This window comes from Diplotaxodon limnothrissa, linkage group LG10, assembly GCF_057381915.1.
Source record: "Diplotaxodon limnothrissa isolate DT_005_m linkage group LG10, D_limnothrissa_male_GT1.1, whole genome shotgun sequence".
In the NCBI taxonomy this organism is placed as follows: domain Eukaryota; kingdom Metazoa; phylum Chordata; class Actinopteri; order Cichliformes; family Cichlidae; genus Diplotaxodon; species Diplotaxodon limnothrissa.
This window is the reverse complement of record NC_140605.1, coordinates 29,530,382-29,547,071: the sequence shown is the minus strand read 5'-3', so window position 1 is coordinate 29,547,071 and position 16,690 is coordinate 29,530,382. Positions and strand designations below refer to the sequence as shown.

General features: G+C 40.2%; 1 protein-coding gene across 3 annotated transcripts in view; it reads right to left on the bottom strand.

Moving 5' to 3' along the window:
• Nucleotides 1-16,690, bottom strand: part of myo7ab (myosin VIIAb) — a 43,770-nt gene that overhangs the window by 14,259 nt on the left and 12,821 nt on the right. For 2 of the 3 annotated variants that reach the window (XM_085364080.1, XM_085364081.1), the window contains exons 14-26: nt 15,547-15,653; nt 13,934-14,071; nt 11,965-12,123; nt 11,152-11,244; nt 10,364-10,458; nt 10,060-10,144; nt 9,440-9,658; nt 6,098-6,415; nt 3,785-3,994; nt 2,957-3,133; nt 2,782-2,871; nt 1,630-1,757; nt 350-476 (exon numbers count right to left, since the gene is read on the bottom strand). In XM_085364080.1, coding sequence (XP_085220206.1) covers nt 350-476; nt 1,630-1,757; nt 2,782-2,871; nt 2,957-3,133; nt 3,785-3,994; nt 6,098-6,415; nt 9,440-9,658; nt 10,060-10,144; nt 10,364-10,458; nt 11,152-11,244; nt 11,965-12,123; nt 13,934-14,071; nt 15,547-15,653 — 1,946 coding nt within the window. Of the gene's footprint in view, nt 1-349; nt 477-1,629; nt 1,758-2,781; nt 2,872-2,956; nt 3,134-3,784; nt 3,995-6,097; nt 6,416-9,439; nt 9,659-10,059; nt 10,145-10,363; nt 10,459-11,151; nt 11,245-11,964; nt 12,124-13,933; nt 14,072-14,656; nt 14,699-15,546; nt 15,654-16,690 lie in introns of all 3 variants that reach the window. The other variant, XM_085364079.1, reaches the window with a different exon arrangement.

Genomic DNA, 16,690 nt, shown 5'->3' with positions numbered 1-16,690 from the left:
ATGGTCAAATTTAAATCATCTGTAATATATTATTATTAAATGAATTTTCTTTTTGTTCCTGACCTTTCATGTGCAGTACAATTACATGGATGAAAATAATGGTACTGCAGGCGGCATAGGGCCGAAACAGTGAGTACCACAAAACACTTTAAACAGGCAGTGGTGGGCAAATATCAGTAACGTGAAGATACAAGTGAAAAACTGAGCGTGTAAAAGTGCAAAAATGGTGACACTGCAGTTACAATTGTGGTTATTTTTTTCCCATTTCAGTTTTTAAATGAGTTGCAATTTTCACCAGTTAACCGTGAGGTTTTATCATCAAGTTTCCCATCAGAAATACGTTTCTTACTTTGACGAACTTCTCGGAGGGGGCGAAGCAGCCCACGCAGAGGGACAGCAGGATCCATCCGCGGGCGTGGCTGCTTTTGGACGGGTTCTGGCTGAGCTGCTTGCAGATCTGACAATAGATCTCGTCTCTGAGGCAGAGGACAACATTCAACAAACAGATCAGAGGCCTTCTTCAATACACGAGACAGTCACCACAGCTAAATCAAATTAGACCCCATTTAAAAAAACTTTCCAAAGAGGATTGCGCAGCATCTGGATGTAGGGACTGTGTTCCTGCAGCGAGGTGATCTATCGCCAAATATTCCATACAGAACATACTCCAGGTCTGCTATGCCAACAGCATAAAATGGTTTCTATTTAACACTGTGTCTTTAAATTGCTAAAGCCCAGTGAACCCGAGCTCAACAGATGCTGAGGCAGGACTCCTCTGGCAGTTTCTAAGACCCAACAAAAAATGGAGAGTGACCAGGTTTTGTGCTGAATCTGAATCATTTCTCTGTTTCTCCAATATTAAAAATTCTTTCTGTTAATAATTTTAATTAATTTTACTTTGGTTTCCAAATTATCTTCCCTTTTTAACTAATCATCCCATTTTGTTTAAATATTACCGTTTATAGCATTAGTTATTAATTGCTGAGTTACAGGAGATTTTCTGTTTTTGCCTTATTTGTGTTCCGTCTTTGTGAGAAATTTATTTTTCTTTTCCTTTAAGTTTCTTAAACTGTGTTGCAGCATCTCGTATGTGGGCTTCCTCTAAGATGTGAATTAGAGTCTCTAATAGTTTACAAAACCATACAGTGGAAAGTGACTCTCTGTGAAGCAGACAGGAGGAGTATATGTCTGCAGATTATGAGACCTTTAATTTTGACTGTTCTGAACGGTTGTAGTAAATGCACAAGCCAGAATCATCTCAATAGCTTTAACTTAATAAGACATACTTTTAATAATCATGGTATGAAAGTAAACCTCTCTCCACACTAACTATTCAAGCTCCACACTCACAGGAGTAACGCTCTCCACACTTGAATTTAGCCGAAAAAGCCATCTGATTTCAACAAACCTATTCATTTCAATTCAGTGTCATCTTCAAGACAAAATCTACAATCAGAATAAATCTTGAAGTTTTTCATCAACTCCAGAGAGCAAAAACATCAGTGCGTCATTTGCTTGGTCCAAAAACATCGATAAAGCATCGTCATGCTGCCGCAAGCAACATCTTCATCCCTCACTGCTGCTTCTAGGAGCAGCCTCTATTTAGTGCCGATGACACTCATGGGTCACCTGAGGGTGGGCCGCAAGATGCCGTTGCCGATGATGAAGTGAAGTTTCTCCAGGTTGGAGGTGGGTCGGTCCTCCAGCATGCTGTTTCCCTGGAGACTGTAGTCCCCCTCTGTCAGCCGCCTGGTGACCTGCCATCAGCGTTACAGAGAAAAGCATTAATTTGAAGGTTTTGAGCTTAAATTTGCAGAATCCAAGAAACGTTTGGATTTTTTTTTCACTCTTTGGGCTATAGTGGTAAAAAACTTCCCAACAAGAAGTCTACCCCAGCTGTTGTGGTTAAGAGGTGGGGTACACCCTGGACTGGTTACTGATCCATCACAAGGCTAACGAAGAGAAAAAACATGGGCCCTCACATCCAACTGAGAACCACCAGGTAACCTAACAGGCTTGTCTTTGGATCTCTATGTTATCAAGTCAGACATTATCTATGTAGGTACAGGGAAAATATGCAAACATTACAGCAAATGTAGGATCTGTTCAAGCTGAGGCAACAGTGCAACACTGCACCGGTGTGCCACCTTCAGTTTCCCGGTGTCCAAGTGTCCCAGTGCTTGAAAAAACCCCAAACAGTTATGCCTATAACTTCTGTTCCCCGAAGGAAAGGAATGAGGTACAACACAAATAAGATGGGATATCACACCTCTGCATGTCCTGGCTGAAGAAATCTCTATTAGCAGCTTTAAGGCAGATGACCTGTGATGACTGTGATGACATGCACACAGGCTCATCTGCACATATAGCCCATCATCACAATGATCCCTCAGTTCGATAGCAGTCTTCACCAAGCCAAGTTGGGGCGGGGCATAGCGGGGCAATCTTGTGTTGTACCCCGTTCCTCTCCTTCAGGGAGCAGAAGTTATAGGCATAACTGTTCATTCCCTTTCAGTTGATTGACTCGGTACAACACATATAATATGGGACACATATACACACCCCATAGAACAGCCACCAAACTGGAGTCACCACTGACGGTACTGACTGCACCGCCATTTTTGTCCAGGTTCTCCCATTTCTTTTGTTTAAGTTAACACTCTTTTAAGGTTTGGTTATATACTGTTATCACGTCACCCTATGATTAAAAGTGGAAAACATGGGACATGTTAAATAAATTATTTACTTAGATCAGCTGAAAAGAAGTGATGTGTTTCTCACCTCCTCAGTGATCTTGGACTTCCTCTTCAGAGTGAGTGACACGAGTTTATGCCTGACGCTGTTCCTCTTCTGGCTGTCTATGGAGCTGTTCTGTAGGTACAAACAGGAGATGACATTTTGGAGGCTCTGACCTGACAATCTGTAACGACTCATACAATCCCCAGCATCCTCTCACCTCTCCCTCCACCTGCAGCTCCTGCAGCTCTCGCTTGAAGGTCCTCTTGCCGAGGGTTTCATAGATCTTTGTCATGACGGGGATCTTCTCGCTGCCGTCGTTGATGACCATCGGGCATTTGGGTTCCGGGAGGTCGCCCATGAACCTCAACACAGTGATCCATACAGCTAAAGCCGCCTGGAGGACAGGTCAAATATGGCAAATAAGAAAAACTTTTTTGAAATCACCTGATTTTTCATTATACACGTTAGAGTGATTTCAAAATTATTCTACAGCATTATCTCTGATTTATAAAAATAAATAAAAAATCACCAGCTTTGAGACTCTTTTTCTGTAGGTTACAGCCTATATTGTAGCACCACTAGCAGTCAAGAGTAAAGCATTGTAAACATTTTAGTAGGCCAGTGTTTGAAGCCCAGAGGATTTTAGTTGATCATTCACATGTCTGAACTCTGACTTTCTGCTAACGAGGAGTTACAAGGTCCCTTTGTGTAGGTGTGACTGTTTTGCCATCTCAGTAAGAACTTTCTAAGATGATTGGATTGTGTTATGTGTTATAATAAGAAAATTAACAATTTATTCATACCAAAACTAAACTGAAAAACCAACATTTTTGGTGATATGGTTGTGTTCTCTTCTTTTTCCAGAAAAAGGACAAAAAGCGTGACAGTTTAACTTGGTTTTTTCGCCCAAAACATATTCGTAATCGGCTCAGCAGCCGGTACGTGTGTAAATCTGCTGAGCCCATTAACACATAATACGAATAACTTAAATAGATGATCGGGGGCTGTAAAAGGCTTTGGGATTGAGATCGAAGGTCAGCCTCACCAGCTGGTCTCCTTCGTCCTCGTGGAAAAGCAGAGGTTGTTTCAGTGGCCGTCTGATGTAGGTGTGGATGGAGACACCCTGGAAGTAGGTGGCTGCAAACTTGGAGAATTTATACTCTGACAAATCCTCCTCTTCCTCGTCAGGTAACGGGGGAGCCTCGCTCAAAACCTCCTCTTCAGCTTCCTCACCACAAGGCGTGTTTTCCAAATCCTGAGAAACAAAATGATATGTGAGAGAAATTTCTAGGAGACAAAAAACAGAAGAGCTGAAAGGAGAGTGAAACATTTAAATCAGCCAAAAACCAGAGACCAAAACACTGAACACTGTTCTTGGTGAGGACCAAACAAACCATTCACTTCCTACATCTAAATAGTACTAAAACCCTCAGTGTAGACTAGGACCATGGCATCACTAAGTCTGAGGTGGAACCTGGTGGTGTCGACTGGACAGAAACAGAATGTCTCAGAGGTTTACTATTGGACTCCGGGAACTGCCTGCATACTTTTACCACATGAGCCGGAGCATTTCCGTGGACCAGGAGGAACCCAGGACCCACTACACCAGCATAGGGTCTGACATGGGTCCAAGGATTACATCCTGATACCGAACAGCAGTCAGGGTCCTGTTGCCTAGCCTGTAGAGGTCTGTGCATCCCTCTGTGGATATGCCTTACCAGACCACCATTGAGCCACTGTCATTTGTGAATGATGTTGCAGGCAACATGATTGGACCTTTTCACGTCTGTCACATGTGCTCAAAGTGAATCTCATCTGTGAAACGCGCGGGGTGCCAGTGTTGGTCCTGCCAATTTTGGCTTTCTATGGCAAATGTCAGTCAGGCGCTATGATGCCAGGCAGTCAGCACAGGGCCCAATAAAGGAAGTCAGCACTCAGACCACTCTCATAAAGTTTTTTCAGATTTTTTTGGTCAGACATTCAATTCAATTCAGTTTTATTTATACAGCGCCAAATCACAACAACAGTCGCCTCAAGGTGCTTTATATTGTAAGGTAGACCCTACAATAATACATACAGAGAAAAAACCCAACAATCATATGACCTCCTATGAGCAAGCACTTTAGCGACAGTGGGAAGGAAAAACTCCCTTTTAACAGGAAGAAACCTCCGGCAGAACCAGGCTCAGGGAGGGGCGGGGCCATTTGTCGCAAATGGTTGGGGAGAGAGAAGGAAGACAGGATAGAAGACATGTTGTGGAAGAGAGACAGAGATTAATAACAAGCGTGATTCAATGCAGAGAGGTGACTGAAGAGTGAGAAAGGTGACTGAAGAAGAAAAACTCAATGCATCATGGGAATATCCCAGCAGCCTACACCTATTGCAGCATAACTAAGGGAGGATTGAGGGTCACCTGATCCAGCCCTAACTATATGGTTTAGCAAAAAGGAAAGTTTTAAGCCTAATCTTGAAAGTAGAGATAGTGTCTGTCTCCTGAATCCAAACTGGAAGCTGGTTCCACAGAAGAGGGGCCTGAAAACTGAAGGCTCTGCCTTCCATTCTACTTTTAAATACTCTAGGAACAACAAGTAGGCCTGCAGTGCGAGAGCGAAGTGCTCTAATGGGGTGATATGGTACTACAAGGTCATTAAGATGAGATGATTATTTAAGACCTTGTATGTGAGGAGCAGGATTTTGAATTCAATTCTGGATTTAACAGGGAGGCAATGAAGGGAAGCCAATAGAGCAGAAATATGTTCTCTCTTTCTAGTCCCCATCAGGACTCTTGCTGCAGCATTTTGAATTAACTGAAGGCTTTTCAGGGAGTTTTTAGCACATCCTGATAATAATGAATGACAGTAGTAGCCTAGAAGTAATAATGTGTGAACACATTCACACCAGTGGCCTGCGGGAGGTCATTTTGTGGCTCTGGCAGTGCTCATTCTGTTCCTCCTCGCACAAAGGAGCAGATACTGGTCCAGTGATGGGTTAAGAGCCTTCTATGGCCCTGTCCAGCTCTCCTCAAGTAATTGCCTGTCTCCATGTTCTTGACATTGAGATAGGAGACACAGCACACCTCTTGGCAATGACATGTATTGATATTCCATTCTGAAGGAGTTGAAGTATTCATGCAACCTCTTTAGGGCCAAGGATATTATCTTTATACTATTTCCATCATAAATGCATGCAGGGGCATGCACAGATTACCAGAAATTAAGGAAATTACATATTTGACATTTCCTGGAAAAAAATCCCAAGAACCCCATGTGTCCCCCTCAAAAACCGGAGGGGGGAATCCTAGCTAATGGATGATTTAATCAGACATCTTTTCTGGACTACAAAACCCACATATACATACTTCAAAACCAGCTGGTGCCTGTCCATCCTGGTTGGGCAGCGGCCCGGAGTTCCCCAAGAAACCAAACATACGGTCAACCATGTCCGAGTGGTCGACTGGCTGCTCCTTCTCCCTCTCCATCTGCTCCAGCAGCTCCTTCTTCCTCCTCGACTCCTCCTTTTCCTCCCGCTCCCTGTCCTCTTGCTGCTGTGCCAGCTGGATGAGCCGCTCCTGGTGTTTCCTTTCAGCCTCAGCCTTCGCCCGCCGAACTGTCATCTGGTTTCGCAGCTGCTCCTCCTCAGCCAGGCGCTGGCGCTCAGCTTCCAGTCGATGCTGCAGCTGTAGAGGGAGGTGAGAGGAGGAACAGAGGGACAAGAGTTCACAGAGGAAGATGGAGCATTATGCTTACATTTTCTCTGTTATCTTATTGTTTGTCTTGCTCTCTATTAACTGTTAGTCAAAACTAGAGTAGACACTAATCTACCAAATCATTATCATTAGATAATAGTCAACAAAGATTATGAATATTGTTTAAAGCTGAACACGACATGAAGTATGAGCTATTCACAGAAGAATAAATCTAAACTTCTACACACTAACATAACCAACAATGAATAAAAACAGTGCAGAGGTCAACACTGTAACACTCTGACACATGAACATGTTTAACATGATAACACGCAGCAGCAGCCGCCTCTGGTCTGTCACCCGCTCTGCTGCGGTGCTCCTAGAGACCTCACGCTCTTCGCTTGAACTGCAGACATGTTTGAGAATATTACAGTTCCCCGAACATTCAATTTAATAAGAAAATGAGATTAAGCAAACATTTACAAAATACAATATTTTATTTAACAGTCTTCAGGGGAAAAAATCATATAAAAATAGCAATTTTACCCTGAAAAAGTTGAAAAGCTAACAAACATTTCCATAGTTTACAAAAGCTGTTTTCACACATAAATTCTGGACAATTTCCTGAGACTCAGGTCAGGATATTACCCACATTTATGCTCTCAAAGATGTAGCACACAGGGGAAAACAGTCTGCACCGAGCAACTGGAAATACTCTGAGAACCAGCATGTCAGCGCCGGCAGGTTAAAGACTGACCTGACTACATGGGACATTTGCATTCTCACATGTGAATCCATCGAATCGTGTTTATCACAGCTCAGAGCTGCAGTGCATGTATGAAAACAGCTTTACAGACTTTTATATAAAATCGGTGTAACATAATGTGTTAAAAATAGTTTTATGGTGACATAATTTAGGCCAACAGAGTTTAATACAGAAAGAATAAATGTAAGAATATATAAAGACAAGTGAAACAAAACTTTGCAAAAGATCTAAAAAATTATTTAAACTCACACTAACAAATCCTGGCTCAGAATGGGCCTTTGAGCCGTGACTACCCTAAACCCAATGAAGGCCAGCAGAGGCAACTCATGTGACCTAACCAATCACATGATGTGAGGGTGGCTTGGCAACTTCCAGGACCACCACCAAGATGACAACCCCACTCAGAGTTAAATACCCAGGACTAATATTTTCATCTTATGTCTGACCACATGATAAACCAAACTGTCCAACCTTTATTCCAAGACGGCTGGACGCTGTGTAAAATGTAAATAAAAACAGAATCCAATGATTTCTAAATGTCATAATCCCATATTTTATTCACAATAAAACACAAAACAAATCAAATGTTTAAAATGAGACATTTTACTGTTAAATGAAAAATATTAGGCAATTTTTAATTTGATGGGACCAACATGTCTCAAAAAACTTGGAGAGAGGGGGAAAAAAAGGCTGAAAAGTAAGTGGCAATAAAAAGAAACATATAGAGGAAAATCTTTACAACTAATCAGCTTATTTGGCAACAGGTCAGTAACATGATTGGGTATAAAAAGAGCTTCTTAGAGAGGCAGAGTTTACTGGGAGTAATGATAGGCAGATGTTCTCTAAAAATTGCATTTCAAAATAAAGTTCCTCAACGTAAAATTGCCAAGACTTTGAATATCTCATCTTTAATGCACATTATATCATCAAAAGACTGAGAAAAATCTAGAGAAATTTCTGCGCAAGGGACAAGGCTAAAAATCAATAATATGTCTATGATCTTCAGGTCCTCAGGCACCACTTCATTAAAAATATGTATGAGTCTGTCATGGAAATATCTGCATGATCTCAGGAACACTTTCAATAAGTTGGGGTTTTACATTATAACTGAATAAATTACATCCTAACCAAGCATATTTAAAAAAAAACACATACACACACATTAAACATTTTCATTGGAATGACAGGGATTTCCTTTTGAATCAAAAAAAGAAATAAAAAATAACTTACAGTGGTGGGGTGGTCGCTTTTTTAAATAAAGCCTGACATGACTGATACAAAAATCAAAAGGTAAGATTCAATTATGGATTATTTTGCTACTTCATTGAATCATTTTGCTCATTGTAGCAAATAAAATTATTGGTGATTAGAGGCCTTTTATTTATCAAAGGATGAAATCAAAAGATTTTTGTAACGGCACGCTGACGTTTATATCAACTCCCTAATTCTTTAGTGGCTGTTGTCACAATTAAGTTATTCACATAATTGCTATTCTCATGACAATGTGAAGCCAGAGCCACCAGAGCAGCTTAACATAAAGAAATAGTTTTTTTCTGAAGGTAACAAAATCAAAAAGTGTTATTTTAAAAATTATTTTAGCATTAAATAAGATAAATGGCACTAATAAGCGAGTTATATGTTTCTGACTGAGATTCATTTGGATATTGTTAGTACAGACTGTATACAAAATGCTGATCAGCCACAGTGTTGATAACCACTGCTTACTAAATAGGACTCTTAATGTGATCTTAAGTTACAAAATTGACATTATTAAACAAGGCATAAAACTAGTGACTGAGGCCATAAACTCATCAAAAAGGGTTTAATGAGATCATAAATCAAAAGAGGCTATGAGGTTTTTGCAAACACAGGACCCCCTGCTCTGGTCATTACAAAAAAAATATGGAGGTTTAAGGCACTTCTGCATTGGCTTCACTTTTTGGAGCTGGTAGCTATGTAGATCTATACTAAGTCTGTAACTTTTGAACAGAAGCTACAGGTGAACCCTTTTTTTCCACTTATTATGCTAAGCTAAGCTAACTGGGTAGACTTGAAAATGATATCGTCTGTCTCTTCATCAAAGTAACAAACTTGTGTTCAGTTGCATCTAGCACAGATAAAATATAATAAAGACGCCATATTATCTTTCACCTCCATCTGTCAGTCTGCCCTCAGGACCAGTGTTCTCGTCTTCCTGACCCGCCTACAACATGATTTAGGTAGCAGTAGTAAATGTAGTAACTATTTACCTCTGCCCTGAGCCTCTGGCAGAGGCGTCTGGCTATCATGCCCCTGGTGTAGGCCTGGATGGTCAACACGGCACGAAGACGCCGCCAAAATGCCTGCCGGATGAGGAAACCGCGGCAACGGGCTTGGATGAGAGTCATACGAAGGCGAGTCGTCCGGTAGCTTCGGTAGTACTTCCTCGACCTGTAGACGGCCTGGAGACGCAAGAAGCCGGACTGCATCTGAAGGAGGGGAACGCGTTTGACAGGTCAGGGATTATTGTTATGTATTTAATTTGTTTTTTGTTGGTGTTGTAATTGTTTATATTGGACACCGTGTGCTGAGGCTCGCACATGACTACATCTTGGGGAAGGAATGTTTTCATATGTCTTTAACATTTGCAAGAAGCAAGATTGTAAAAACGACCAGGCTCAATTTTATGCAACTTGGAATAAAATAAAGAAAGAGCTACCACTGCACTCTGTCTCGTTTTAATCTGGTTTAAGACGACCTTGCAAATTTGAAAACAAAAAACAGAGAGAACAGATGAAAATTGGAAGAAACAAATACATACTGAGGCTTTCAGAATATTTCAGTACATAAAAAACTACAGAAAAACAGGCTGTTGATGTAGACAACTCACAATTTGGTAATTCTTTCTGCACCGGTAACCCCTCCAGACCTTCTGAATAACAGTCACAGCGCCCTTCAGTCTGAGGAAGTTTGTTCTTGGAGGAGTGACAGAAGGAAACAAACTAGATTTCAAACCTTTATCTTTGTAGGTTAAGACAGAAATCTCTTTTCATTACTCCTTTGCTTCACGCTGTGGTAAACCAAAGATATGTATATATGCTGGACCTAATTTTACACTTTAAGGAAGAAGAGAGCATTATTCCAATGAGCTACAAACACTTTTGATATTTGGGAATCGCCTACAAGTCGCTTACCTCTCTTTAAGCCCACGCACAGCCTTCTGGATAAGGATGACCTTGTCGGTGATGGCGTTGTCCCTCTCTATCTCCAGCTGCATGTCGTGGTGATCCTGAAAGGAGACAAAGTGGCAAATAAAGAAAAGAAAAGTTATTAAATTATAATATGCAACAAAAAGGCACAGTAGAGCTCTTTTGCCAAAACTATGTTTAATAACTTAAATAAAACACTTGAAATTATCTTTATAGGAGCTCGTGTTTTTTGCCTTGGGGACCCATACTGAGACAATTCGTCTAGAGGGAACAAACTTGAGCTATTAAAGTAAAAAATGTTCTTGGTCATCAAAGTTTTTGGTGATTTTGCTTTTATTAGAAAAGAACAGTAGAAACAGCCAGGAAGTACAGCATTTCTACCTAGTGTATACCCTAACCACATACAATTGACCTGCTAGGATGGTTTGCCCCCTCAAAGTGTCTGGTTGGGGATGACAGCAGTGAATGTCATTGACTGATTGAGCATGCTTGTGTTTTCTCTTTTTGCTGCTATGCTAAAAAGAACCTGCAAAATCAAAAAAGTTTATTGAGCTGCAGAAGAAATCCTGTGATAAATGAACTAAAGACCTTGTTCAACATTTACACAGATGGACACTGCAGTGAGCTTCATTAAGAAGGTCTAAAACTTTTTTTAAGGCAGAAAAGCCTTTTGCTACATCACCAGGAGCCTAAACTGTCTAATATTCTGCCGAATATTCAGAAGTCTTTGGATCAAGGCCTCAGTAAGCTAACTTTCACATGAGGAAACCAACCTTTAGAAAGATTTTAGTCTTTCCAATCTGCCAGTCATCATGTTTTCCCAGCCGGGCCTGGACTATTTGCTGACAGGTTCCCCGTAAGTCCTCCTGGAAAGAAAAAATGAGAAATAATGACTCCTGACATGAATTTGTACTTTGTTTTAAGGTTTATCATTAAGATTTTCATCAGAATTAAGGAAACGTTGAATTACAGTCAGTTTAACTCTTTCGACCTTAGACACCTACTGGGGTAACCCTCGTTTCTCTTCTCTGAACTTTCTGAGCTGTCATATTAGATTTCCTGCCTATAAAACAAAATGACTGATGTCAGGGGGATCTTGGAAAAATCCAGAACAAACCACAACTTTACTGATATATAGTAAAAAATGTCAAAACTCATCATTAACGCTACAGGGGAGGTCATCAAATGTTGTCTCAATTGGGGAAAGAGTTAAGAAGGTTATGTAGCAATGTGTCAGTTTTAAATTTAACAAACATCTATTAAATACTTAAAAAATATATTTGGATATAAGTTAATTTAAGGTCAAAATTCATTAAAGACAGCTTCAAATACTTTCCAAACCATATTCACATTTTTAAACAAGGGTATGCTGCTGTAAATATACCGTAATTATATTTGATACAAGACTGGAAGCTCAAATAGCCTCTACACCGTGTTTTATATGCTGTATTAATGTGGATATATGCTCTAAAAATCCATCATTCTGTAATCTAAGTAAAAGATTCTTTAATAATAATGATAATATCTCAGCTAAAATAATCTGTCAGGACTAAGCAGTGAAACAGATGACTGATTTTAATGTTGACCTGTATGTGAGCAGGTTTGACGCCAGGCATCAGGACTCGGTAACGATCCACAAATTCGGCGAAGGTGTATCTGATTGGATAACCCGCCCGCCTAATCCGGATGGTCTCCATCATGCCAGAGTAGCGCAGCTGACGAACGCACAGCTCTCGATCAAACAGCTGAGAAGGAGAAACAAGCATCCAGTGTTAAAACGTGAGTTAACCCTTTTCTGCAGTGCCTCCTGATGTGCAAATGAAGGCTTATAAAGGTTTGGGGTTCAAACCAAAACTAAATCTACATCATGCTAAAGTGGGTCACACAATCACTGGTGAGCTATAAGCTATGAATACGTGAAATTAGAAGCTTACAGGCCCAGTTTTATTTTAGTTTCAAACTAATGTTTGTGATGCTTGTGTTTTAGACCATTTCTATAATTTCAGGAGCGTTAGTTAGCTTATCGCAGCTAACTACGTTTCAGGAAGATAGTTTTCCCAGCCAAAATATAGTCCTACTGATAGTCTTATGTTACTGCAATAATACTTTTTATGACTTTTTATGACTGTATGTTCAGCATTACGAGTGTTGAGTTTTTCATGAGTTTACCTTCAGATAGAGCCAGCGTTTTCATGCTGTAATAAGCTTTTATGCCGGGTATATGCTAAGCTAATTTAGCATCATCAGTTTTCTCATTTAACTCCACAACTATGAGAAAGTTTAATATATATATATATATATATATATATATATATATATAGTATATATATATATATAGTGTATATAGTATATATATATATATATAGTAAAGAAAACTTTACTATATAACAGAGACAGTCTGTTTTCACAAGGGGGTGGTGCTATGCCGTGGCTGCACTCTGAACTAGGGTGACCAACTCTTTTCCCCCGGACATGTCCACTTTTCACATTCTGTCCGGGGGGATTTAAGAAGTTATATAAGTCATAACATAAGAAGTTATGACCTGCAGTCTATCTGGGTCAGATATAAACCAAGTTTAGGTGGAGTTTATTTTCGTTGTGCTGACATTTTACAGTCAGTTACAATAACTCGTACTGCGTGCTAGCTAGCATGACGGAGTTTCTATACAGCTGGGTGGGTGCTATGTTACTGATAGTGATATGATATCGGTTTGGATATGTGGCGAGATGGAAACATGAAGATGAAACCAGGAGATGTCCTTACTGAATCATCAGAGCTAAACAGGTGATGGAGAAACAGGATTACCTTTTAGGTGACATGAATGAGTTGAAGGGAAGTTCTGAACTGTTTCTGAGAGACAAATAACACCAGGATCCTTTTCTATGTAGCTGACAGCTGGTAACTGTGTCAGGGGCGGGTCTAGCAAAGTTTTGCCAGGGGGCAGGTAGGGCATTAACAGGGAGAGGGGGCACAAGGAAATACTTTTCTTTCTTATTCTCATTTAAAATGTCTCACTTTTATTAAATAATTATCTGAATCTTACAAACAAAGTTCTTATCTGATGTAAAATGTATAGAAATCATACATATACCAACAAGACTGTACATCACTGTCACAACAGTGTTCGTTTTCATTCAAAGGCTTTATGGCTTTTCCTATAATACCTGGTGGGCCGGTCTCTAGTCAAAATGCCCTGGTCAAGTTTTTGTCCCAGTCCAGCCCTCATACCGACCCAGTACTGGTAATTCTTTTTATGCAGATGAGGCATTATTTCTGTACCATTATTTAATTCCAGAGGTTTTTAAGTTATTTTTTTTTGCACTTGTTGACTTGTAAAAGCCTATATGACATATTTTATTTCACAATTAATTAACCACACAGAGAAGGCATCGTTTAAATATGTTAAATATGTTTCTTTAAGCAAGTTCTTCATGACTGAGCTAAGTGTCCTCTTTTTTTGGAAATCAAAATATGGTCACCCTACTCTGAACATATCTCTGTACTCTGGGGCATCGCAACACAGAAGCGCATACATAGTAATAAATCACGCTCACCATGGGTTTTTTAAGTTCGTTGGGTTTTATACAGCGAACGAAGAACGGCTGACACACACTGAGCGTCCTCATCAGCAGCTCCAGAGATCGTTTGAATTGACTGCTCAGAGTCGGGGAGCGCTTCCACGTCTCAACGCCCTACGAACGCAAACACATACAAAACAGATAGTTTCAGAATGTTTGCACTGCAGGTAAAGACATGCTATTGATCCTGCTGTAATGGGACATCACAATGGTATATAAAACACCCTAAATGGGAATTTAATTTTGAACCTCTACAACCATAAATAACCAGTGGCTTCAAACTCTTAAGATCCACAAAGCAAACACAGATTGCTCTCACGTTATTTCTATTGCACACGACGGACAATTAAAAGAGGAGACAACACAAAATCTCTGACACCAGTTGTCACTGTGATCCTGTGAGTAAAGCCAAAACAAAATTAGATTTAAACATTTTAAAAGCATGCAGGAGTTTTCATCTGTATGCAGAACTGCCTACTGTGTCAGAGAGTTTGAAAGATTATTTTTCATTAACTTCACGCCAAATTTCCCCTCATCAGCACAATGTTCCCCTCTGCTTTTGGCACACCTGTGAAATAAAAAGAAGGGCTGAGAGGGAGCAGAGGGATGCTGCTAAGCACGTCATGGATAATTGGACTCGGCTTAAGAGAACACACACGGGGTTGGAGGGACCACATGTGGCTAAAGGCTGGTGATTACCTTGGGAGCAGGTGTGCTGGGCTGCTGATAGCCACATAGAAACTGATTTCAGGAGGAAAAGAAAGAGGAAAGAGAAAAGAGAGCAGAGTGAGAGGAGGTGTTTGTCATTAGGAGAGAAGCCGAAGGAAGGCAGAAGACACGCACGATGTTAACAACACCGGTCTACAGATTTAAAACGCTTCAGAAAGAAACTGAAAATGATGCAATGTGTTAAAGTAGGGTTGCTCGGCTATGGTAAAAAACATATTCATGATCATTTTGATCAATATTGTAATTTCATAAGTACATGGTTAATCTAATTACTTACAAGCTTAAACATCATGCAATTTATAAATCTTTAAAACAAATTAATAAAGAGAGAGGTGGATGCGGTGTGGGACATCGGGTCATCAGGTAGGGAGCTAGGACCTTTAAGCTTGCCTCACAAGGGCAACTCACAGTCCCTGCAAAGCTGCAGCCACACCAAAGACAGGGGGTGGCAGATGTGCACATCGTGGGAGATCTGTGCAGTGGGAGAGTGATGGAAAGCCACAGTCTCATGTTGCTGACAGGGGCCGGGTAAAACAAAGGCAGCTGCTCAGGCTTAATGTCTTTTACTTCTTCTACCTACTGCTCTTGACCAAAGGCTCTCTTTCTGTCATTGTAGCTCAAGCTGAACAAACAATCGGTGAGGCTGAACTCTTCGAGAGGCGTGAAGGTGCGCTGCTGTAAAAGCCTTCATAAGTTTGCAGTGAAAATTAATCCAAGAAAGTAATAATTTCTTCCAGCTCAAAGCCAAAATAATAAATAAAGTGAATATCGATTATTTACCAACCCAAATAACCAAATAACAAAACAGAAAAAAGATACAACATACAGTGTCATGATTTTAATGCATTTGTTGGTCTCACCATGGCAACATCATCCTGGAAGATCTGCTTGATGAACTTATTCTTGGACGAGTGGACGAGCTGAATGATGTCAGTGTGGAGGCTGTCTCGGTTTTTCTCCAGGAAGCCTGAAAGGAGGGCGTAATGAGAAAAAGCAAGACAGAGGACTGATTATATCTTATTTGAATCAACATTTTTACTGCACTGATTTTTGCACAGAAATTTATTTACAAAAAAATATCACTATATCTTGGTCATGTTTTCAACACTAAATTGAACTGAAACGTTTTAATCAATATCTTCTGTGAGTGTGACAACTGCTAACTTGCTTGAATGACCTTTTCAGATTAAATGAGAATGCAATGATTTTAAAGGAACAAGCTAAACTTCACACAGCAGCACAGTATCGTGCATGAGCAATATTCAATTAAATTTTATTTATATAGCACCAAATCACAACAGTCACCTCAAGTTGCAATACATGTATTTAAGAGAAGTTTAGGTTTTGCATTCACATCAATTTCCAAACAAACTCAAACAAACCAAGGGATATTTTCCTGAGGATGAAACGACATGTTAGTGAATTCTGTTCAAAGCTGGTCTGCATGTTGTAGCTTAGAGACATTAAACAAAGTGAGGTTAAGTTGTTAAACTTAACCTCCTAGGACCCGAACTCTTCCACGGCATGCATTTTTCATTTCTCTTTGATATTTGGGCATATTGGGAACCAATGAATGTAAAAACAAAGAATTACCAGATTTTTTTTTTTACCTGATTTTTGTTTCTAAGGAAAATTGAGAGCCACGTATGAGGATATTCATTTAAAATGTCGATAGAACAGTAGCATATAATGTCCTCGTAAGTGGATATCAGGCCCTTGTAGAGCAAAATTGAGTATTTTGGTCTAAATAACCCAAAATGGGATGTCCACATATGTGGACGCCAGGTCCTAGGAGGTTAAAATTAAAAAAATAGTTAATCCACACCGGAACCAGCCACACAGGACAAATAAACACTGGGAATGGGGCTGGTCCTGAGTTAAGGAGTGTGTTGAAACTGATGATCAGCCACTAGTGGACATTCCAGGCTGTGGTTGTCTAGGTAACCCTATGTATTTACCATGGTCTCATACGTCAGTCAACACTATCTTTCACTCTCATGTGTT